We start from the raw sequence: 24,536 nt of genomic DNA, 5'->3' as shown, positions 1-24,536 counted from the left end.
CAGGGTGGCACAGGCCCTAGGAGCCACTGCTGACAGTAGCCTGTGGTCTAGTGTGCTGTGGTCCCTGCACCCTTCAGCTTAAGCCCACGTTCTGGTGCCACCAGCCTTGCTGCCTCCTGTGCCTGTGGCCTCTGGGGCACAACCCTGCCTGTTGGACACCACTGTCACCAAGAGTGTTCAGTCCTTTCTCTACCCTTTTTGCTCCATTAAAATCAGACCTGTTCACATCCCAGCCCTGCTGGCTCTGTGACTTTTTGCAGGTTACTTAACCTCTCTGAGCCTGAGTTTTCTTCTCTGAATGGTGGTTGATGCACAAAAACACCTGGCTCATGCTAGGTGCTTCATAGATGTTTTCTTCTCTGGACCACCTCAGATGTTTAAGAGTACTTTGTTTCTTTAGGGCCCTGGGAGTAAAAGCTCCAAGTAGATGCCCTGAGACAGATGGAGGAGGTCAGGGCAGAGAACTGCAGGGGTGAAGGCACAGGGACCTGTGTGAGCAGGAGGTGTTGGGCAGCACGGCTAGCCGGCTAGCCTCGGGGAGGGAATCAGGTGAGCTGTTAGGACCTCTGCACCTGGGGGGGGGGGTGTGTGTGAGGTTGACAACGTGGACCACTCACAAAGAGAGCAGTGGGCTGGGTTTCAGATGCTGGATGACAGCCACATGGGGCTGAGAGCAGCTGAGAGCAGGCCAGTGAGATGCTGGCTGGCTGGAGGGAGGCTCTCAGCGCAGGGGCTTCTCATCAGAGGTCCCTCTGTCTCTCCCACTCTTGAGCTCCTGATGAAAGCAGTAGCACAGCTTCCAGTTTCGTTGATGGTGTCAGGTTTCCCAGCCCCCTCCTTGATGAGGTGTATTTGGGCTCTGGCACAAGGGTGGACTTCTGTTTTTTTTCATGTGGCAAGGGGTATGACAAATTAGCCAGCCCTGAGAGAAACAGGGCTGGGGTTGGGGCACAATTTGCTTGGGAAGAGCCTGTACTGGCTGGTGTGACCCCTCTGGGCTCCCCCAGGAAGCCGGGCCACCACACATCTCCTTACTAGGGACAGGAGACCCCGTGGGTTAGTTGTGCCAAGGCTGGGTGGGAAATTCCACACACACCCCCCCCCCCCCCGCTAATCCCTCTCCTCTTAAAGTGGTCTCTCGGGGGTGGGGAGGTGAGGAGAAGACGCCTCACCCAGTGTCCCAGGGAGAGCATCCCCGGAGCAGAGAAGGGGCTCACAGCGCTTGTGCCTGGAGATGGCTGTGGGATTCTCGGAACTCAATTCTGGCCTGAGGGAGGAATGTATGGAGGGGAAGGATTGGCCTCCCAGATACAGTGACTTTCTGGGGCTTTTCTAGGGACAGGCCTGTGTGGCCCGGGGAGACATTGTGTCCAGATGTAAGGAGCGGTGTGTGCCAAAGCGTGGGGGTGTTTGTGTTGAACAAGAGCGTGGGGTACAAGGGACAGGGAGTGGCGGTACCCTGTCCCGAGGCTGAGAGCAGCTGCGCGGGGCTTATGTGTGCTGGTCTGAGGCAGGGCCTGGTTCTGTAGCCACAGGGGAGCCCATGGGCTCGCTGGCAGGGGCCTTCGGCAGCCTTGTATGCCCACTGGGCACCTCCTCCCTCTGAGCCCCAAGCTAGGGCGTGGGGTCAGACCCAGAGCTCTTACCTGTTCCTCCCAGAGGAGAGCCTGGGAAGGGACCTGGGCCGGCTCCCCCTCCCCGGCTCAGGGCCCCTGAGCAGTGCCCTGACCAGCCATGCTCCAGCGAGCCCCTGGGTGAGACGGCAGCCCCGGGATACCCAGCCTGAGCAGCTGGGCCTGGCAGAGGCCGAAGGACAGAAGGAAGTTGCTGAACGGAGCCTGCTGGGCTGGGGCTCTGGGACGATGGGAGGTGCCCGAAGGTGGGGGGGCTGTGGGGCAGGGGAGCAGAGGAGCTGCCTTCTCGGTGGCGCGCTGCTTGGCCTTCCAATCCCGAGGGTTTCTGTGCAGAGAAGCGGGGAGGTGGGCAGCTGTCCCCAGTTGGCGGGCTCCATGCAGGTGCGGCCTCCCCCGGGAAGCTCGCCCCCCTCACCTGCAGGGGCCCCACCTGCCTGCTGGGCCCCCGGAGGGGCGGAGCGGGCCAGGGCCACCGCCGGCTGTGCTGCTCCTCTCCACGCCCTCCCTGGCGTGCTGGGAAAACACGGAGCCCCCAGAGCCAGCCCCGCAAACTCTTGACTGTGTGAGTAATTAAGCCCTCTCTTCAAACAGCCACATCTTTAAAAGCTGTAATTTGTAGCCCAAAATAGCTGCCTGTTCAAAAAGCCAGGAGAGGCCTTGTTGTGTGCCCCTAGCAGCCTGTGGCCTGCTAATTCGCCTTTGACATTTGCATTGCCCGACACCTGGCTGTGGTTTTCTGAGCCACGGACCCCACGGCGGGCGGGAACTGTAGCTTTCCGGCGTGTACTTGGGAAAGTTTTTGAGAATTTCAACACGGTGTTTGACGTCGGGAGTTCCTGGTTCGGGTTCATGTGGCTCTACCTCTTTGTGTGACCACAGGGCCATAGAGAAAAATCTCATCGTGACTTTGGGGCAAGGTGGATTCAACTCTCCGGACACCGGGTCCTTACCTGTCAGGAGGCAGTATTTACTTGCGGGGATTTGGGGGAAGAAAATGAGACCACCTTGGTAAAGCAGACACGGGCCCTGGGGGAGGTGCTGTCCTGTGTCACCTTCCCCCCCCCCGCTTCTTGATGTAGACAGGTCTTGTGGATTTGGATAGGTGCTTTGTGGAAGCGACTTGGCTCACAGGAAACACCTCCCTTGACTTACAGCTTCTCCATCAGCTGACATGCCTGGAATTCTTGGGGCTGGCTGCTGGGCTCGGCTTCCAGATGTGGAAGCAATTTAAGTTCTGTTTTCCTAATCTCCAACGGTTTGCTTCTGAAGTCCACATTCTCACTTGAAAATCAAGACTGTTGGCTCTTTCTGGGGGCAGGGGTTAGGGTAGATGGCCTCCTTGGATCCTTTCTGTTCAGGACGTCGGTTCACTGGGGCACTCAGACCCAGGACCCGGGGCTTTGTTAGGATGGTCATAACTCGTCAAGGGCTTGGTCCCTACAGGAACAGAAGTTCACCCTGGGGCCACCTCCCCTGCGGTTTTCCCTTGGTCACTTAGCCAGATTCAGCTTCAGTGTCTGCCTGACCCTGGACAGCCAGCCTTGAAGGGGATGGGATGGGGGGGCTCCAGTTCTGGCCATGCCTGAGGGAGGCTGGTGTCTCAGCCGAGTGAGGTGCCCACGTGTCCCAGGAGTGGTAAGGGCCCTCCTTCCCAAACTGACCACAGCGAAGGGAAGAAATATGCACTGGATTTCAAGGAACCAGAAATACTGTCTGGCATGGAGAAACTGGTAATATCCTGCTCAATTACTGAGTGCTCCTGGCCACAGAGGTGGCCTGCCCCAGGACCAGACCATGGCATGGGCCTGTGGTTCCAGGGCTAACTGCCGATCTCTTCTCTTGTAAAGCATTCACTTTTTAGGTAAACTAACTTTTACATTTGTATTATAACTACACTAAGTACAGTCCTGGGCAAACAAAAATTGCCTTTGCAGTTTTAAATGTCTCTGGCTGAACTGCACATATGCTTTCCTTTAAAGTTAAAATATACCTATACTATTGAGAGAATACAAGAAATAGAAATAATCTACTTAGATTTATATACATGGTGTTTAGGAAACATCATCCTGATAATTATAGATGCACCAAGCTTCAGCTTCAGCAAAATAGTCTCCAGAAATAGCAGTATCTCAAAATGGTTATGAGAGAGAAGATACCATTTCTTTTGAGGAGAGACAAAAACAAACCCAAGTCTCTTGATGACATTCTAAGGTTCAGTAGTTCTCTCTGGAGGTTGAGTTGAATTGACCTAGAAGGAATTTGCCTTTATTATCAGGGTGGGAAGGTGGGTGACAAAGCCAAGTGGGGCCTAAGGTACTCTACACAGGCTTCTGAGTGGGGGAAGGAGAGGGTGGTAGTTGACGAGGGCTGCCAAAACAGCTAGTACCACAGACGAGCTGGCTTGAACAACTGGAATTAATTTTCTCAAAATTCTGGAGGCTTAAACACTCAAGATCAGGATGTCAACAGAGTTGGTTTCTTCTGAGGCCTCTCTCCTTGGCTTGCAATTGGCTGTCTTCTCCCTGTGTCTTCACATGGTCTGTGTGTGTTTCCCCCTGGGTATGTCCTAATCTACTCCTCATAGGATACCAGTCAGATTGAGTTAGGGCCCACCATGACGACCTCATTTTAATGTAGTTGCCTTTTTTAAAAATATTTATTTATTTATTTTTTAAAGATTTCATTTATTTATTCATGAGAGACACAGGCAAAGGGAGAAGCAGGCTCCATGCAGGGAGCCCGATGCAGAACTCGATCCCTGGTCTCCAGGATCACACCCTGAGCCGAAGGCAGCGCCAAAACTGCTGAGCCACCCGGGGCGCCCTGTAGTTGCCTTTTTAAAGACCCTGTCTCTAAATACAGTCAAACTCCAAGGTACTGAGGTTGGAACTTCGACATATGAATTTAGGGGGTGACAGGACCCAGGTCAGCCCATAACAGAAAGTTTTCTGGAACCATCCTCCAAGGGGTGGAGAAAGAGGAGTATGAGCAGAGCCTGGCATCCAGGGAGAGCCCTGAGTGGAGGGGATAGGAGCCAGCTCTGCCTGCAAGCAAAGGCCCAGTGTTGGTGATAAGCCCATTGGGGTAGCTCTTGGCCAAGTGCTATATTCAGAAAAGGTTCCAATGTTCTGACTCGTGGTTCACCTCCTAGAGCCTGAACTACCATGGCTGCCTGATCTGATCCTTTGGAACCAAGGCTGCTCCTCATTGAACTTGTGGGGTTTTGACCCGTGGAGTCATGTGGGCCCACCAGGCTCCCTGTTTCTGCCTCTTCGGCCTCTGGGATATAGCATCCTTTAAGGAAGGCTTCACTTTTGCACATTCCTTTTAAATGGAGCTAAACTTGTCAGAGATTTTACGCTTTTCCTTAACCAGTTCAGCAAGTTTGGGGCAAGCATCTTTCATGTTTTATGTATATATCTTTTTGCTAACATGCTGAAAAAAAATAAGACTTGTAAGAACCAATTATGGGAAGCTATTGAGGGCAGGGCCACCAAAGCTGCGTGACTCCCCAAGGTTTTCCTGAAGCACTGCTTTACGGGGGGTTCCCAGCCCCCATGGTTCCAGAGCCCACCGTCTAGCCCCTTCAGTGAACATGACTCCATCAGCCACATGAGAGGACCCCCACAGTGTTTCACGTGGAACCCAAACCAGCTCCTGCAACTAGGATAGTCCATCGTGGAGCTGGCTGGGGAGGAAGACTGCCCCAGCAAGGATTTGCACACCCACAATTGCTCTCCAGTGCCACTACCATATTTGCTTTATCTCTGTAGCTTCTATCCCCCTAAACCATTTAAGAGAAAATTAGACAAGACATTATCAAAACTAACTGTTATTTTCCTTATAACTGTTAGCAAGCATAATTAGCAAGCATAATTCCCTAATATTATCCAATATCTAGCCCATATTCTAGCTTCCATTGGGACCTCAATAGGTCCTTTTAGCTAGGTGGTGGTTTACTTGTTTGTTTGAACTGGGATCTAACCAAGGTTAACATTTAGCTTTGGCGTTTCTTTGTTAATCTAAAAGGGTTCTCACAGTGTGGTCCTGGGACCATTGGCATCACCCAAGAACGTGTTAGAAATGCACCTTTAAAACAAAAAACCAGGGATCCCTGGGTGGCGCAGCGGTTTGGCGCCTGCCTTTGGCCCAGGGCGCAATCCTAGAGACCCGGGATCGAATCCCACGTCAGGCTCCCGGTGCATGGAGCCTGCTTCTCCCTCTGCCTGTGTCTCTGCCTCTCTCTCTCTCTGTGACTATCATAAATAATTTAAAAAAAAAAAAAAAAAGGAAAAAAAAATAAAACAAAAAACCAGGGCAGCCCGGGTGGCTCAGCGGTTTAGCGCCACCTTCGGCCCAGGGCGTGATCCTGGAGTCCTAGGATCCAGTCCCATGTCGGGCTCCCTGTATGGAGCCTGCTTCTCCCTCTGACTGTGTCTTTGCCTGCCTCTGTCATTCCCTCTCTCTCTCTCCGTCTCTGTCTCTCATGAATGAATAAAATCTTAAAACAAAACAAAAAAACAACCTGTTTCAACCTATAGAAAGGAACCCCAGACCTACTGACTCAGAAGCTCTGATTCCATCTGAGCTCACAGTTCCCGTATGATTCTGATGTATGTTAAAGTCTCAGAACCACTGGTCTAGGAAGATCCTTTTCTCTCTTCTTTATGAGCTTCCCTTTTTGAGAAGCTCAGGCAGTGGTCTTGTAGAAGTCCCCACATACCCTCTGCCTGGTGATTTCTCTGTGGTGGTCGGTAACTCATTCCTCCTTCTTCCATGTTCCTGGGGGGTAGAGGTTAGATCTTAAGGCATGATTAGAATTGAGTATTTGGTTAAGATGACATGACGGGTGAGGCTGTGTCCTTCATCTTGAGTCCGGTCAGGAGGCCAGTGTCCAAGTGTTCCCAATTAGCGATTCTGGGCTTGATCACTGATTATAAAGCGACAATAGCCGATTTTTCTCCACGATGGAGATTTTGAGGGGTGGATGGTGTTTAAAGGAGGGTGGAGGGTGGTTCTTTGGTACTGTGCCAGCATGCAGTTCCTCATCAACCTTCGCTCTGATGGTTTTATTCTACATGTGGGTACACTGTGCTATTTGTGTCTGGTCTCATTTGTGTAGTTCATACCTCCCATCTCCCTTCTAATTCTTTTGTCTGCTCCATCAGTTATCAAGAGAGATGAGTTAAATTATCCAACTTTAGGCATTCATTTATTTATTTGGGCACAGTAAGCTCTGTGCCCAATATGGGGCTTGAACTCCTGACCCTGAGATCAAGAGTCACATGCTCTACCCACTGAGCCAGCTGGGTGCCCTGTCATTCCTTTACTTTTGGCCTGTGTCCTAATGTTTAAACTATGTCGCTTGTAAATGGCACATAGTTGTTGTTTCTATCTAGTCTGATGGGGTTTGTTTTTTAATAGTAAATTTTATTTCATTTTCTTTTTATTTTTTTTTTAAGATTTTATTATTTATTTGAGAGAAAGAGTGAGTGAGAAAGAGACAGAGAGTATGAGTGAGTGTGCAAGCCACGGAAGATGCAGAGGGAGAGAGATCCTGATGCAGGCTTGATCCCGAGACCCTGTGATTGTGACCTGAGCTGAAGGCAGATGCTTAATCAACTGAGCTACTCAGGGATACTGGGTTTATTGCATTTTCATTTAATGCATTGCTACTATGGTTGAGTTATGATCTTTGGCCTTTTTTTCCTCCTTTTTTCATGTTTCCTTTTGGATGACTTAAGCATTTTTTATTCCATTTCTTTCTCCATTAGAATGTCAATAATTCATTTTTATTTTTAAGTGCTGACTTTTGACATGCTTCAAAGTGTTATTGGAATGGAAGTGGCATAGTGGGAAGAGGGGCTTGGAGGGTCTCCCGGTGCAGCGCCTGACCCCACTGTGATGGGCATTTCCAATGGGGTCCAGGATCTGGCCCAAAGCCTAATGGGCTTGAAAGCCAGATCTTGTTGGCCCTTACCTCATCCTGGGGCTTGAGTGCCACCCATTCCCACAGATTATCCCTAGATGGACACGAAGAGCCAGAAGGCCAGCTGATCCATTTATCATGAGAACTGTGCTCTGGCAGTGAGTTTGGGCAGCCCACCTCTCCCTGACGCCTGCACGTTCCTAGAAGCTTGCTGTGATCAGATGGGTAGTGGATGAACATGGACAAGGGGAGCCGGTTAGATCTGAATGGACATTGAATGATCTCCATCTCTGATGCCAGCTAAGTTGGACCCCACGGCCTTTGGGGCAGGCCTGACATGCAGATCAAGCAGACCAGACACCTCTGGCCAGTGCCTGGGTGGACACCACCAGGGTCTGCTTCAGACTCTTCTCTTCAGCCCCTTCCTGGGGAAATACTAGCCCCCTTAATACTCAGTCCCTCTGCTCTGCCACCCTGCTGGAAATTTGCTGCCAGGGGGCTATCGGACATCCTCATGTCTGAGTTTTTCTGGGAGCTACATCAAGCCCTGTCTTTGTCTTGCACTCCTGTGACACTACCTTAACAGTAGCGTCTGTTGGGGGTCGGGGGAGGGGTGAGGAGTGTGAGATTGGGGAGAGAGACAGCTCAAGAGTTGCAATTAAAAACATCAAAAAAAAAAAAAAACATCAAAAAGGCGGCGCCTGGGTGGCTCAGTGGTTGAGTGTCTGCCTTTGGTTCAGGTCTTGATCTTATGGGATCAGAGCCCCAGGCTCTCTGCTCAGCAGGGAGTTTGCCTCTCCCTCTCTCTCTCCCTCTGCCCCTCCCCCCTGCTCCTTCAAATCACTCTCTCTCTCTCTCTCTCTCTATCAAATAAATAAAATCTTTAAAAATAAATAAAATTTAAAAATAAAAACATCAAAAAGAAGAGCATGTGGGCTTCCCCGCCACTTCCACAGTGGTGGCGCGTGCACTAGCAGGGCCTCCTTATCTGAGTGCCTTTGCTCTTATGCAAATGGCATGGGAGTCCTTGAGAAACACCAGCGTTACTTTCTCTTTCTCTTCTGTTCAGTGCCAGCCTGAGGGGCCCATCCAGGACTAAACCACGTCTGCCCGAGGGCCTCCCTTCTCCCATCTGTAAAACTGGGTGACTAAGTACTTCCCTGCAGGGGCCAGGGAAGGAAGTTCACTGCAGAGCTCCCAGCCACTCTCTGATCTTGCCCCTGGGGATGAGAGCACAGCAGTCTGTTCTGTCTTCTTGAATCGGCCTCCTCAGTCAGAGTGGATGCTTGGGCTTTCATCTTACTGTAAGTCGTCCATCCCCAGGGCTGGCCAGGACAGGAGATAAATGAACTCTGATGGCTTGGTGACCTGGTGCTCCTGTGTCTACCCTTGACCCTGTTGGGGAGGAGCCGGGGCCTTGTATCTGAGCCATGGTTACTTCTGTTCAGAAGTCGAGGCTTAGGCACCAGCCTCCTTGCGTGGAAACTTACCTCCCCCTTTCTTCCCACCCTCACCCCTTGACTGGCATCTGAGCAACCCTTTGTTGAACCAGAACCCTATCAGCCACCGATGAGCACCGACCTCCTGCCTGCAGAGCAAGGCCTGGCTTCGGTGCAGGAGTCGGCCGCCACAAACAGGAGGTGGGTACAGCCTGGATTGCTTACTGATCTCCGCTGCTGCCGTGCCTGGATGGGTGCTGGAGCTGCAGTGGCGGGTTGGGGGATCCCAGCCCCAGGTAAGCCCATCCTCTCTCTCTGGACCTGGGGGCACTGGCATCCACAAGTCAGCTCCTTAGTCTTCTGCTACCCGTGGGGAAGACCCAGCAAGGCCTTGAGCAGGCCTGTTGTCACTCTTCCTGAGCAGAGGGCTGGCTGGGCTTATGATGAGGGATTTCATCCCCAGCCCCACCACACACCCATCTCACCCCCTAGCCTGCTCAGCCTCACCCAGACAGCATCCTGGCTTCTCTCCTGCCCCAGGCTTGGTGTGTGCCCACCCCCCACCCCTCCCACCCAGTACCTTCCCTGCAGTGGGGTTCCACGTGTGCCTGCTGGTGCCTGGCTGCGAGGGAAGCTGGGATGTGCCCGTTCAAGCTATTTTTACCCAGCCCTGTCCCCACAGAGCTGTTCTTTGGCTCTGAGTTACTGCCTGGGAAGTGGAGCCACTGCCAGGCCTGGGGGTGGATGAGCCAGAGCCTCAGAGCCTGCTGGACTCCCTTGCCCAGGCAGTCTCATCCTAACACTTATTAGATGGCCCTGGTGGGGAGAAAAGAGGCACCTGCATCTCTGGAACTTGCAAACTTCAGGCTTCCAGAAGCTCAACCCACCCAACCTCCACCTGATGTGTCACTGGGGGTCAAAGGGATAGGGTCCCGGGGCCTGGATAGAGGCCACTGGGCCTAGAGACACCCCTGGTTGTCTTCTCTCAACAGTGAAGACAATAATAGCTCAGATTTATTGACCATTTTCTATGTGTGCTTAGAATGTGTACGAACTTGTTTCCTGGTGACATTTAACTCCCTTCTGCAGATGGGGAAACTGAGGCATGGGGGATCCAGTAAACCTAAGGTTGCAAAGCTGAGTGGTGGAGCTGGGATTTGAACCCAGTCAGTCCATCTCCAGAGCTTGCTCTCAACACAGCTCTGCCCCACCTCCTCTCTGCCATGTTCCCAGCATCTGTGAGGTGTGAGGCCCTGTTCTATGTAGGTTCTCTGTGGCAGTCTTGCCAGTGGGTATTTCCATCCCTGTTTTTAGATGAAGCCTAGAAGTTGAACAACTCCTCCAGGGTTGCATGGTGGCCTGTGAGCAAGCCAGATGGGCACCTGGGCCTCGGGGTTGCCACAGTGGGCTCCTCCCAGCTCCCCGTTCTGCGGGGTAGTTTGCTTCCACAGATACCTGCCAATCACCTGCCATGTGCTCCCCACAGTGCCGACTGTTGGGGTTTCAGATGCAGACATCTCCAGGGTTACCCCTTTAGGGTGGTCCTCCTCCCCCTTCTCCTCCTCCTCCTCCTCCTCCTCCTCCTCCTCCTTCTTCTTCTTCTTCTTCTTCTTCTTCTTCTTCTTCTTCTTCTTCTTTCTTCTTCTTCTTCTTCTTCTTCTTCTTCTTCTTCTTCTTCTTCTTCTTCTTCTTCTTCTTCTTCTTTTTCTTTTTTAAGATTTTATTTATTTATTTGAGACACAGAGAAAGAGACATAGGCAAAGGGAGAAGCAGGCTCCTCAAGGGGAGCCCAGTGCAGGACTTCATCCCTGGACCCGGGATCACGCCCTGAACCAAAGGCAGGTGCTCAACCACTGAGCCATCCAGGCGCCCCTAGGGTATTCCTTCTCTTAGGGAATGTGCAAGTGGGGTCCCTTGGAGTCCGTGCTCTCGCTGCCATGAAAATGAAATAGGTGGTATGTGTGACTTGGAGGTGGCATCCCACTAGGGCCAGGTGATGGGGAGGACCAAATAAAGTCATCGTGTCTGAACCCTGCCACACCCCCTCTGGGCATGTGGACAGAGGGACATGGTTGGCCCCTCTGATATTGGGATGCCCTCTCCTACCATGGGTATTTCTTTTTTTTTTTTAACCAGCTTTTGAATTCAGCTTGTGCCAGCTTCCTACAGAGGAAGGGTGACTGTGGAGCCCGCTGGTGGGTAAAGGCACTCTCACTGGAGAGGTGCTCCCACAGGCAGGCTGTGTGCCTCTGGGCTCCCTCTTCTAGCCAGGGCCAGCTGCATCCAGTCCAGCTGGAGACAGGGTAGGGGTGAGGAGAGGGGACACTGGTGATACAGGCCTGCCCTGCCAGAGTAGCTGGATAGGGCCTGTTTTCTCAACCTCAGCCCTCGATCTCTCTAGAAAACCTTGGTCTTGGATACTTCCCCAGGCCCAGCCTCTTGAGGAGGGCATACTTCCTAGTCTCCAAACCAATGAATAGTAGCCTTCTAGCACCTTCCAGCAGCTGCTGTGCTTTGCCTCCCTTCCTGAGGTGTTTGGGATCAGAGCAGGCCATCCTCACTTCCACAGCACCCCTCCCAGGCCTGGTGCTATGCCCTTCCCTTTACCAGAGGGCCCAGAGGAATGGAGCAGGGATAGCAGGGCCACTTCTCTCCAGGACAAATGCCAAACCAGTACTGTCCCAGGCCAACCAGGGCATATAGTTACTTACAGCTGTTTTGATATTATTTGAATTTAGGGGGAAAACTACTAAAAATGGTTTTGAAGTTATAAAAATTTTAACTTGCTTTGGGTAAACAACAGTGTGTTGAATGGAAAGATGTTAATGTGGGAAGGCAGCTGATCTTAAGAGAAAAGGCTGTATGTTGAGAGCGAGTGTGTGTGTGTGTGTGTGTGTGTGTGTGTGTGTGTGTGTAGCAAGGGGGCGGTGCATGTCCAGAGCCTGGCTCTACGTGTGCGCAGGGCGCTGGGTAGCAGGGAAGTTCCAGGCCAGTCCCTGCCCACCCTGAGCCCCATCTTCCCCACATGTCAGACTAGGACTGTGACTCCTTCATCGCTGCCCCGTACACGTCTTCTGGCTCTCCCGGGGCTGGTGTCAGAGCTGGATGGGGATATGTGTGGGAGACAGACCGGCTGCTGTGACAATCATGAAGGACCAGGCACATGTGGACTCTGCTCAGTCAGAGCCATGGCTGAACCAGGCCATTCTTTTCTTTTGGTCCAGCTGTCAGAAGTGGGTATGTTGCTCTGGGGCATCAGGTGAGATGGGGTCATGGTCCCCACCTGCATATAGTGAGTTGGGTGTCTCTGGGCATCATGCCCGGCAAAAACTGGGCCTCTATGTCTCAGTCTCCAAGGAGACAAACATGAATCAGACACAGCCCAGGCCGGACACCCGGGGAGCATGGTTACTGGTCGCTCCTTGGTGCCCTGCTTGCCTCCTGCAAACTTGTAGGTGGGGGTGGGAAGCAGCCTCCTCAGGACCCCGTGCTGGCCAAGCTTTGAGGAGAGCGTAGGAACTGGTGGCTCACGGTCCAGTCCCACCCTGCCACCAACTCCCGTGTAGCCCCAGGCAAGTCACCTCACCTACGGGGTGCGGGGGTGGGGGGAAGGAGACCCAACTGATGGGGCTTTGAGAACCCGAAGTGGCCAAGGACTCCTATAAGCCACAAGGCGGGCATTCCTAGCAAGTGCTAGCCCTGCCCTTGTGGCTGAGAAGGCAAAAAGCTTGCAGAGGAAGGAACAGAGCACATGCGTTGCCCGGCCAGGTGCCCTGCTCTCCTGGGTGGGCTGTCTCCCTCCTGCCTGGTTTCTCCAGGGTCCGCGCACTGGCCCGGGCAGCTTCCCGGTGCGGGTGGGAAGCGGGCAGCAGGGACAGAATGCCCAGGCTTCATACTTCCTAATATGTTCCTGTGATGCACAATCTTCTCGTTGTCACCATGAGATTGAAAATCCCATGAAGTGTGGGTCGCATCACTGATAAATGGAACCAAGCAGGGGGCGGGTGGAGGTAGGTGGCCCTCCGCCTGCTGGCCAGGCTTCTGGCGGGCTACTTTCTGAGCCTCGATTCCCTGGTTCATTAACTGGGGAGAAGGATCGCTGTTCTGAAGCGGTCGTAAGCCCGGAGAAGATTCTGCACGGACTCTCAGCTCTGTCTCCAGAACTGGGCGGCTGCTCCGTTAACGTTGGTTTTGCGTTGTTTCTCCTGGGCTGCAGCTTCGGGCTTGCAGAGGAAGAGCTTGCCCAGGGTGCAGGGTCCTGTGAGGTTGGGAGCCATGTGGGGCGGATGAGCGGCCTCGAGGTGGAAAGCGCTGTGCGAACACTGGGAGTGGTTTTAATTACCCGGCCCCTGGGCCTCAAGTCGGGGCGCCTGGCTGCCTGGTGCCGACTTGCCAATCCAGCCAGCGCTCGGCCGAGTCGTGGCACGGCAGGAGCCAAGCCCACTAACTGCCAGGAAGTCTTGGTGGGGAGGGAGCCCCAGGAGGGCTGCCTGCCCCCCACCAGCAGCGGGGACTGCACCCTTCCAGGTGGGCCCAGCCAGGCCTGTCGCTGACCACCTTCCCTGGATGTCCCTGGTCCGGTCCTTGTCTGAGGTGCCTGGAGGCTCTTCACAGGCTTTGTTCTGTTGCCCGTCTTGCAGTCCTGGGGCTGCAGGAACCCCCTGTCGTGGAAGGCTCTACTAGCCCTCGCCAGGGAGCACCCCAAAGAGCCTGGGGAAAGGCTTCTCATCTTGGACAGGTGCAGGTGGAAGCCCCAAGAAGTGGTTTGTCAGGAGCTGCCTCTCAGACGAGGTAAACTCTGAATAAGGCCAGAGCCCTTAACCTGTCAGGTGGTCTCAGCAAAAAGGCCAAGCAAACATTTGTCCCGAACTGACATTGTGGTGGGCCATGTGCTGGGCACTGGGGACCCACCCCAAGCTCAGAATCGAAGGACCTCGTGTCCTCCTCTCCAGCATGGCTGTGAGGGGCACAGCAGACTGTCCCTCCCGGGCTGGCACCGTGTCTTGTGGCCAGGATTGATTGGTTGAGGTCCTCCCCGGAGACTCCGTGATCCCGTTAGTCCATCGTCCCTCTCAACTTACTGAGGAGGGAACTGCGGTTCACAGAGGTTATTTGACATGCCTCGAATCACGGAGGGAGATTCTGTGCTAGGGGATATCCCCATACCCTGCTGCATCCAGCTCTGCTCTGTCGGGGTCGTCATTCCTGGTGGCCATCTGTTACGGCTCTGCCCTTAGCTCAGTCACGGAGCCATTCGGCTGCCTGTGCAGACTGTGACGCAGACCCTGACAAGCTGTCCAGGTGCCTTGAGCGACATAGCTGGCCTGCCTGTGGCCCTTCTCCATGGATGGCTGTCCCAGGGTTCTGGCTATGTGAGGCTCTCATGAGACAGTCATTGTGAGAGATCCAAGACAGGTCACCTGCCAGGTATTGTTACCCTCAAGGTCCTGGGGTCTGGGTTCCCCTGCTCCCCAATCCCTGCTGACATCCTTGAAGTCTGATGAGATGTGCTAAGCCCCGGGGACCCAGCCCCACTCATGGGGTGCCTCTCTGTCTTTCCCAGGGAAGCGAGGTGCCAGGACTTACCTTCGCTGATGGCGAGCTCCTCCCCAGGGGCCCCGGCTTCTTCCCCGAGGACGAGGAGGAGGCTATGACACTGGCCCCCGCTGAAGGCCCCCCAGAGTCAGACACGGACAGCCCGATGGAGAGCACCCAGAGCCTGGAGGGATCGCTTGCCGAAGAGAAGGATGGAGGGCTCGGGGGCCTGTTCCTGCCAGAAGACAAGTGAGTTAAAACTAGTCTGGAGCGCCACATATCAGAAAGTGATGGTCATGGCCACCCCAGAGATTTGGAGAGGGTGGGAGAGGGGGTGTCAGTTTGACCATATGAAATTGTCAATTTTTAATCATTTTTTTGACCTTAAAAATATAATTTCCTATACATTTTCTCAGTGCAGGGCTTCTCAGACTCCAGGGCCTCTGGGAGTCCAGCTGTTCTCAGTGGGAGCAGTCTGTGAGTGATACTACGACCAGCCACCAAGGACAGCTGGTCAGGGACCACAGACCTGTTGACCCTCTGGCTCACCATTTTGCCACTTGGTCATTCACATTGTGTTTTGGGGACCCATCACCAAGAGGCACCCAGCAGGGCTGGCTTGTAGTAAAATGTGTAGGAGAAAGAGCTGAGGGGTATGATGAATTCTACCCAAGGCTCTAAGGAACTGAGGACAAATAAGTAAGTTTAAAAACGAAACAAAACACAGGGTGGAGGTACCAGGAGGGTCCTCTCTTGTGCCCTATCATCAACACTCTGATTTTCAGATAGAGACTGGGAACCCTCAAGGGCACAGTTTGAGAATTACTGCCTTAACTGGTTCCCTGCTTCTTGCCACCTGGCCCGGTGGCCCAGCTGGGAGTGTGGAGGCTTAGTAGTTCAGAAAAACCATCATTTATGAGTGACACCATGCAGACATGACCTCACGACAACTAAAGGGAAGATCTGTTTTGGCAGGTGATGAGCTATGCTTCCTTCTCAGGCTGCAGGCCGGGTCAGCCAGCCCCTGATACGGTCACAGGTCATACCGCAGGGGCCCCCGAGAGAGGCCTAGGCTCTCTGACCCACATTCTTTGTAGAGAGGCTTTTCTGGACTAGAAGTCCCCTCTGTAAATCAGGAGAAGCGCCTCCTCACCTGGCAGCTCGCTGTTATTTATTTTAAGACTTAATTTCTTATTAGAGTCCCAGCCAATTAAACAGAATGTGAGAAAGGTAGAAAAGTGGGGAGGATGGAGGGGAATAACCAACCTACTGTAATCCCACCACCCAGACCCCAGCCCTGCCACCACGGAAATATTTTCATGCCCTACTTTTCTTATCCTGTAGACCCCTTTTACTTTCTATAACTTAAGTTTTCACATGTAACTTTTAATTCGTACTAATTTTCCCATAGGATTGCTAGTATTTTTTTTTACAGACCTTTCAACATTTCGATAATCCATAATTTGATCATTTTATTTCCTAATCCATGTTATAATTTTGCAACTGTAATTTGATCACTCAATTTGCTAGTATTAGCAATGTAGAATATATAATCTTATATACATAAGTTATTATGATTTATGGTGAGTTAATGCAGGGAAACCATTAGGTGCTAAGCGGTGCTTTGCTGCTCTAGAGAATCATTGGTTTGGATATCTCTCGTGTAGGAACCGTTTCTGTGGCAAAAGGTTTCCCTTAGGATGAGGTCCCCAAAGTGTACTCACCAGGTCAGGAAGCACAAACTCAACTAGGCTTCTGATCTCTGGCACCGACTGACCTCCAGGAAGGCTGGCTGGTCTCGCCAGTACAAGCTGTGAACGAGGCTGCATTAACGGCCGCCTTCTCTCCTCCTCTGACACCCAGGTCCCTGGGCCACGCTCCATCCATGACCACGTCAGACCTCTCCACACACTCCACCACCTCGCTTATCAGCAACGAGGAGCAGTTTGAAGACTATGGGGAGGGGGACGATGTGGACTGTGCCCCCAGCAGCCCCTGCCCCGATGACGAGACCAGGACCAATGTCTACTCAGACCTGGGATCTTCAGTGTCTTCCAGGTGGCCCCGTGGTCTTGAATGGCATTTGGGGTACAAGGAAAAGTGGTGGAACCAACCGAAGCTCATCCTGGGGTGGGGGTTCAGAGGGCGGAGTCCTCAGCTACATGGGTTCTGCTCCAGGGGTTTGGGGGCGCTGCCTCGGCACTCTGGTCGGGGTCTAAAATTTTTTATCTCTCCTCCTATCTTGAGGAAGAATCAGAATTAACCCACGTGGGGGGCTGCAGACTCTGGGGTCTTCATTGTCTTGCTCCCTAGCACCTTGGTGTTGAAGGGTCCTTCCAGGTGACCTACAGACCTAGTCATGACTTACTCTGCCATTAGTTTTCAGCTGCTGTATCTGTGAAATGGGTACTGTTCATTGGCTTATTCTCTGAGGGTTTTGAGGGAGGGAAGATCTGTTGCTGTGTTTCTACTTCATCTGCCCCTAAATGCACGTACAAAAGGTTCACGTGTATTGCAGAATCTTGTAAAACAAGCTCAGCAGGATGGAGTAGGGCACCAGACTGGAGAGCAGGAGGTGATTTCTTTCTCTCTCCTCAATCAGTGCGGGGCAGACCCCAAGGAAAATGCGGCACACCTACAACAGTGAATTGCTGGATGTTTACTGCTCTCAGTGTTGCAAGAAAATCAACCTGCTGAATGACTTGGAAGCCCGGCTGAAAAACCTGAAGGCCAACAGGTGAGTCCCCAGGACCCAGCAGAGGGATGGGAGACCAGGGCTAGGTGGGGCAGGGGGTACCCAGAAGAGGAAGCTGCAGGCGAGGTGGCCCCACTCTGTCGTGGCAAGTGAGAGCACTGTCAGAGTGGGATTGATCCCGGGGAGCTTGCATTTTTCTGCATTGGGAAAATCAAGGTGCTTCTACTCAGGGCCAAGCTGATTACTTGGGGCTTCTACTCAGGGCCCACCTGCAGTGGGTGGGACAAAGCTCCATGGTGTACTCAGGTCTCTTGCAGCCACAGCAGAGTAAGGAGTGTACTGGAGCCCCCTCTGTTCAATGACTGTCCTCTCTCTCTCTCTCTCTCTAGCCCTAACCGGAAGATCTCTAGCACAGCCTTCGGACGGTAAGGCACCCCCTTGGGGGAATGAAGAATCCCACAAGTGCAGGCAGAGCAGCCAGATGAGGTCTACTTCTGAAAAAGAAGTGCCAGGAGCAGTTGGCCTCGCCCAAGCCCCTGGCTGTTTCAGCTTCAGGCAGGCACACCTGGGACACCCAGGGAGACACAGCCCATCTCATGGCTGTGGGGCGGCTCCCTGCTCTCTGGGACTAGCAGCTGTACCAGTGCCTCCCGGGGTTCCTGCTGACTGAGGTTGGGCACGAGGGTGCCCCATTAGAGCTGGTCACTTGGCTCCAGGTTATATCCTGCACAGCTCACTTCCAAGGATCCCACCCTGGATCTCAGGATCCAGCTTCTCCTGTAGGCTGGCCTAGGTCTATGCCCTGGGCCCTGGGAGCTGCTGGCAAGTGCCCAGGCCCTGGCTCAGGAGCAGAACTGGGACAGGACAGCCCGTTGGCAGACACATGGCTGCTGCCTGGCAGGGAGCAGGAAGTGGGAGCCTCTGGAGAATGGTAGCTGGGTTTTGCCTCTAGCAAGAGTTCCCTCGGCCAATGTTGGCCTGTTTGTAGACCCACCCAGCCGGCTGCCCTGCTGAGTCTGGGTGGGCCTCCTTCTCTCTGCCCCTTCCCAGGGTCCCCAGAGATGCAGGAGGAGCTGGTTTGCTGGAGGGGATTGAGTCTTGCTGGGAGGCCTCGAGAGGACCCTCTGCCAGCACTGTGGGGCCAGTCTGTCTTCACTGGGCAGGTTTACAGCTGGAGGGAGGTGGTCGGGGGGTTCATGTGCCCGCTCTGGTCACTGGGTAGTTACTGGCTAGAACACTGGCATGAAGAGGGGTACTGAGCAGCAAGGCAGAGCCGTGATGGATTTGCCATATCTGCCTGGAGGGGTATAGCAGCCCATCTACCATCCTGAACCAGATGATCTCTTAAGTTCAGAGGTCAGGCAACTCTCCTCCCCTGACTGGGTGAGGACAGCCTCCATGGCTGGGTTCCTAGTCCCCTGTCAGTGCATAGCCTGCTCTGGATCCCAATTCCCAGAGGCCGGCCTCTATAGCCCTCCACCCCCCTCAACCCCTTTCAGGCAGCTCATGCATAGCAGCAACTTCAGTAGCAGCGATGGTAGCACCGAGGACCTGTTCCGAGACAGCATTGACTCTTGTGACAATGACATCACCGAGAAGGTGGGTCCTGGCTGGGCAGAGGTGGGGCTTGATGGGTACATGCCCCTGGAGGTGGTGGGGAGTGTTCCAGCAGCTGTCTGGGGACCTGGGAGACGGAGACCGTCTTTGTCCCAGGAAGTGGGGATGGGTGGCCCTTATAATGTGAGCACACACACCCCTGCCCTTACCACCCTTCATGCACAGACACTTGGAGGGCCTGGCCGTCCGTTCCACAGTTTCTGCTTCTCTGTCCTGTGAGCTCAGAGGCCCCTTGACCCCCACCCCCACCTCTGCCTCCTGCTTGCAGGTGAGCTTCCTGGAAAAAAAGGTGACTGAACTAGAGAATGACAGCCTGACCAACGGAGACCTGAAAAGCAAACTGAAGCAGGAGAACACGCAGCTGGTGCACAGGTTGGGGCTGGGGGGGCTGGCTCGGCGGGGGTGGGGTGGAAGTTGGGGGAGAGCCTGGCTGTGACTGGGGAACAGATGGCAGTCTCTGTTGTAAGGGCCCCTGAGAAAAGCAGGGCGTGGTCACCTACACGTCTTGCCCCTCCTCTCTAGATGCTGGGATGCATCAGCCCCTTGCTACATGGCCCTGCCCATGCAGGATGGCAGGGGGAACTGGTCTCTGGGAACTCAGAAATGGGTTGGAGCTTGACCTTGACCTCCAGGTCTGCAGCACCAGGGCAAGCCTAAAGGCAGGAGTCCCCTATTTCTCTGACTGACAATGATGATAGTCTGACCCCCCTTCTGGGGACAAGCTCTGTAGAGGGAGAGGCTGATGTGAGTCAGGGATTTGCACCTCTGCTAGTGAAAGGGTCCAGGCATTGCTGCCCCTCATTCTGACAGAGGCCCACTGACCACGACTGTGGTGAGGTAGTGTATGTAGAGTGTAGAGGTCCTCACGGGTTGGCATGAAACTCAGTAAACTGATCCCCACCCAGGGTCTGGTCCTCAACGTTATAGGGCCCAAGGATGGGTTCTGTTATGCACCCTAGAAAGTCAGCCTCCTGGAGGGACTATTACCTTGAAATGTGCCCTGGACTGATATGCCAGCTAGGCTGCTAGAAGGACCTGGCCCTTTCCTGGGTCTGGCACACTCTGGGTCACTATCCAAGGACTTGCCTGTTTCTGGAATCAAGGCTCCCATAGCTGAATTACTGGTCAGAGGGGTGGTGGCCAGGCAGGAGAGCAAAAGGAGAAGCCGAGGCCTGAGGACTGCTTCATGCAGCCATGGCAGGGCTTGCCATCCTTCCCTGTGCCTGGCCTGGGAATGCCACCTTCTCGGTGGAGCCCTGCTCCCCTCTGGACCAACCGCCAGGTCCTCCTGGCATGCTTGCCTGGTCCACCTCTCCTTCCATGCTGGGGTGTCCCTAATTCATCTGTTGGTGAAGCTGCTGACCTACAGGCCTGGCGAACATGCTGCCACTTCCCACAGCCCGGCTATTGCTGAGCCAGGGTCTCAGGGCTGAGGGGTCCCGTAGTTGCAGCCAGGGATAGGGCAGGAAGACACCACCCATGAGAGCTGGCCCTGGACTGGCGTGCGCACCCCTCTCCTCAGGGTGCATGAGCTGGAGGAGATGGTGAAAGATCAGGAGACCATGGCTGAGCAGGCCCTGGAGGAGGAGGCACGACGACACCGTGAAGCCTATAGCAAGCTGGAGAGAGAGAAGAGCACGGAGATCGAGCTGCTCAACACCAGGTGGGCCCCTGCCAGGGACGGCCTCCCCGCAGAGCCCTCTGCCCGCGGCTGCACCCTCCACTCCTGGTCCAGGCCTATGGGACAGGCACGGTCCATTGTATAGATGGAATGCTGAGCCCGGAGGAAAGCCCTCCGTTCTAACAGTTCTCCTCTTGATCCCTGAGCAGCTGAACACGTTTGCCAGGAAGTATATAACAGAATCATCGTAGTAGCATTGCTCATACTAGGTACACCTGGAAATAACACTCCTGTCTATCAACCAGAGAACAGGTGGAAGAACAGTGGGTCTAATGTCCAGGCTCGGGGCTCCCCCTGCTGTCAGATTCTCCCCAACCCTGAACACTTGGGTGTGTGGACCCTGGGTCCCCGGGACCAAGGTCAATGGAAAAGCAGGGCCTGGTTTCCTTTGGGCTTTTGGGCTGCAGGGATAGCTGTTGGAAGCTGAGGCTGGCAGAGAGAGGAGTATTGGCTTGGGAATCTGGGTTGGTCACCCTTCAGCTCCATGACTTTGGACCTACCGTGTCATTTCCTGGGCCCTACTTTCCCCATCTGTCATCCCTCCCTTCCTGCCCCATTGAGTGACTGTGAGGGCAGGTGAGATGCTGCATATCAGAGTAGTACGTACACGTAAAGACCATGAAAAAGTCCCAGGACTGCCCTCACTACAGGCCAGGAAGGCCACCCACAAGCTACCTCTCCCTGGCAGAGAGGACGGCTACCCCTGTGCTCCTGGGGAGCCCAGAGGGCAGTGGAGGTCAGGAGGCCATCGCTCCAGGAAGAAAGTGTTAAGTGCAAAGGAGAGGGAATGTTCTGTAGGAGTCAGTGGAGAAATGACCCTACACTATTCTGGTGCCACTGACAGCCCAGCTCCCCTGCCCTCCCCTCGGGTCACTTAAGGCGACCTGGGTACCTGGGCTGTGTCTCCTCATGGAATCCGTTAGGACAGCATCCTGTGAACACTAACACAGAGGATTATGACCACCAGAACCAGTCCCCGTGGGTGTCAGAGGTGGCTGCCGGGAGAGCCAAGCAAAGAGCCTGGGGGGAGATGCCAGGGAGAGAAAGCAAATATTGTCATTGGTTTACCAGTGTGAGTTCTAATAGGAGGGCCCAGCCACAGGAGCCACAGGAAGACTCTATTTAGCAGGAAAACCTCCCCTCTGTTGTTTGAGGCTCTAAGGATACGTGCAAAAAGAATCCCATGTTCTTATTCACAAATGAATGTTTCCTTTTATCAAAAACATAAGGATGGTGATTCATTGTTTTTACCATTTTGCCTCGGATGACAGGAAGCTCAAAGCTGTGTTACCATCTGGAACAACTATTCATATTCTCTTGGTCTCTCGCTCTCTGTTGCTTTCTGGCATCTTTCCTCCTCCAGGCAGCAGAGGATCGCTGCAGATTGTCTGTCTATTGTAAGATCACCTCCATTGCTGACATTTTTGTCTTTCTCCTTCCCCCGCAGAGTGCAGCAGCTAGAGGAGGAAAATGTGGAGCTCAGAACAACAGTGACCCGGCTCAAGGCACAGACAGAGAAGCTGGATGAGGTGAGAGCAGGTCGCGGCATCTCTCAGACTTGGATCTGGAGCTGAATCCACAGAGAGGCAGTGTTGTCCACAGAGACCCTTAGTTGCTAGTTTCTGGAATTCTAATATTATTGCCCTAGGGGCGCCTTGGTGGCTCAGTAGGTTAAGCATCTGCCTTTAGCTCAGGTCATGATCTTGGGGTCCTGGGATTGAGTCCTGCATCCAGCTCCTTGCTCAGCGGGCAGTCTGCTTCTCCCTCTGCTCCTGCAAGTTTTTTCTCTCTCTCAAATAAATAAATGAAATCATTTAAAAATTGCCTTAAGAACAAAAAGCAATAAAATATGAATAGTAATTTGTCTTCCTAGATTTCTGATTTTCCAAATTTTTCTTATTGTGAATATATTTTCTTATATAATGGAGGAAAACAATAATAAACCAAAGAGAAGGAGGTTAGCTTTCGTTTGGCTGCACCTGATTCAGGTTTCATCTGGCACCGCTGGAGGACTTCAGAGGCCTCACATCTTTTAGCCGTGATTCCCTAGAATCACAAGGGACCTGGCAGCTTCCTTAAGCAGTGACTCAGAGGGCCCCGTCCAGGGGGCTGGCTGGATTCCCAGCCCCACACCGGTCCTGGGGCAGGGTGAGCCTCTCTGGGAGCTCTCCTCCCTGACTCGGTGCCCCCGGTGCCCCCGCCTCCAGGAGCGGCAGCGCATGTCTGACCGGCTGGAGGACACGAGCCTGCGGCTCAAGGATGAGACGGATCTATACAAGCGCGTGATGGACAAGCTGCGGCAGAACCGCCTTGAGTTCCAGAAGGAGCGGGAGGCGACGCAGGAGGTGGGTCCCCGGGCTGGGCGGTCGGGGGTGGGGGCACCAGGGCTTCGTCCCGCAGCCCTGCTCCCCCAGCCGTCCCCCAGCCCGCCTCTCTCCCATGCAGCTCATCGAGGACCTGCGGAAGGAGCTGGAGCACCTGCAGATGTTCAAGCTGGACTGCGAGCGGCCGGGCAGGGGTCGCAGCTCGTCCTCTGGCCTGGGCGAGTTCAATACCAGGGCCCGCGAGGTGGAGCTGGAGCATGAGGTCAAGCGGCTCAAGCAGGTAGGCCTCGGAGCCTCGGGCCCCGCAGGACGGGTCTCTGAGGGGCCGGGGGCTGGAGCACCGCCCTCCCACACGCAGTCCCGTCTGCTCCCGTCTGCTCCCCTTGACCGGCCTGACCATCGGGGCTGCTCGGCCCTACCTCCCTGCTCGGCAAGATGGCCTGCTTGCCTCTAGGCCTCCAGGCCGTGTCTGCTGCGAGCCCCAGGGGCTCTCCTTGGAGGCCATGAGAAGAAATAGACACCACTCTGCTGTCCTAGGTGATGGGCTGGCGAATGAGACCCCACCCTGCCCAGCTGCACAGCGCTGTCTCGCTGTGTTGGGTTCTCCCAGAAGCAGATCCCGAGCCCAAGGTTCCATTTCAGATGGTTCCCAGGAGCACTTCCATGACTGGGGAGCAGGATCAGGAGGGGCAGAGACCAAGCGGGGCAGTGATGGCAAGTGGAGCCCCCACTCAGCCTAGCCTGACCCCAGGGGGGCAGGAAACTGCTGTATAGATTATACCCCCGAGCTGGCTTCACCAGCATCCCACAGCAGTCCTAAAACCCCGGCTCTTTCACATTCATGACAGGGCACCCAAAGTCCAAGGTTTGAGCAATTAGGAGACTTTGGGCAAAAGCTAGCCCATGGTGCTGGCACATGGGGTCTGGGCAGGGCACTGTGGGGCCACCCATACTCGGGGGCAAAACTGTCCCTGGAAAGAGTTCTCCCAGAGCAGGATCCTGAACCTAGGTACAGGAGGAGCCCAGAGCCAGCCTGCCAGCCCAGGGACCCCAGAGCATCACTTGTATGGAGCACTGGTGTTGGAAAAGGAGCCACCCAGTGGGTAGGGTCCCCACATGGGACTTCAGGAGCTCCTCTGCTGGCTCACCCACCCTCAAGGAGGAAGGGATGGCCAGGAGCCCTGCCCCTTCTGGAAAGTTAGTGCTCCTGAGTGGGCCTGTAACTCCTCCTCAGGTCCCCAGGACCTCCCGAGACCGAGGCCTTCCCCCTGAGCCTGGTAGAGGCCACATCATTTCTGGGTATCTTGAGCTAGCCAAGACTCACGCCTGAGGGGAGGGTCCTGGTTGGAGTCAGGAGACTGTGAATGCCAAGAAGTGGGTTCTGGTGGGTTCTGGACACTTCTTGGGGCTGACACTGCTTTTGTCCTGTTCCACAGGAGAATCATAAGCTGCGGGATCAGAATGATGACTTGAATGGACAGATCTTGAGCCTCAGCCTCTATGAAGCAAAGAACCTCTTTGCCACCCAGACCAAAGCCCAGTCTCTGGCTGCAGAAATAGACACAGCCTCTCGCGATGAGGTAACGTGCCCACCCGTTCTTGCTCTGGAGCTTGGCCCTTCCTCTGTGAGCCACTTCCTATCCCCATGTGCTGTGATGAGAAGCCCCAGGCTGCCCCAAGTG

At 54.1% G+C, this 24,536-nt stretch overlaps 1 protein-coding gene across 3 annotated transcripts in view; it reads left to right on the top strand.

The window, feature by feature from the left end:
- RAB11FIP4 (RAB11 family interacting protein 4) overlaps positions 1–24,536 on the top strand; it is a 117,621-nt gene that overhangs the window by 86,009 nt on the left and 7,076 nt on the right. For 2 of the 3 annotated variants that reach the window (XM_025476470.3, XM_025476471.3), the window contains 11 exons: positions 14,566–14,786; positions 16,401–16,595; positions 17,140–17,274; positions 17,622–17,657; positions 18,732–18,831; positions 19,118–19,221; positions 20,372–20,512; positions 21,978–22,059; positions 22,738–22,875; positions 22,976–23,134; positions 24,291–24,434. In XM_025476470.3, coding sequence (XP_025332255.1) covers positions 14,566–14,786; positions 16,401–16,595; positions 17,140–17,274; positions 17,622–17,657; positions 18,732–18,831; positions 19,118–19,221; positions 20,372–20,512; positions 21,978–22,059; positions 22,738–22,875; positions 22,976–23,134; positions 24,291–24,434 — 1,455 coding nt within the window. Of the gene's footprint in view, positions 1–8,974; positions 9,204–14,565; positions 14,787–16,400; positions 16,596–17,139; positions 17,275–17,621; positions 17,658–18,731; positions 18,832–19,117; positions 19,222–20,371; positions 20,513–21,977; positions 22,060–22,737; positions 22,876–22,975; positions 23,135–24,290; positions 24,435–24,536 lie in introns of those variants that run through there. The other variant, XM_025476473.3, reaches the window with a different exon arrangement.

This window comes from Canis lupus, chromosome 9 (assembly GCF_003254725.2).
Source record: "Canis lupus dingo isolate Sandy chromosome 9, ASM325472v2, whole genome shotgun sequence".
NCBI classification, from domain to species: domain Eukaryota; kingdom Metazoa; phylum Chordata; class Mammalia; order Carnivora; family Canidae; genus Canis; species Canis lupus.
This window is presented reverse-complemented; position numbering and strand designations above follow the sequence as displayed.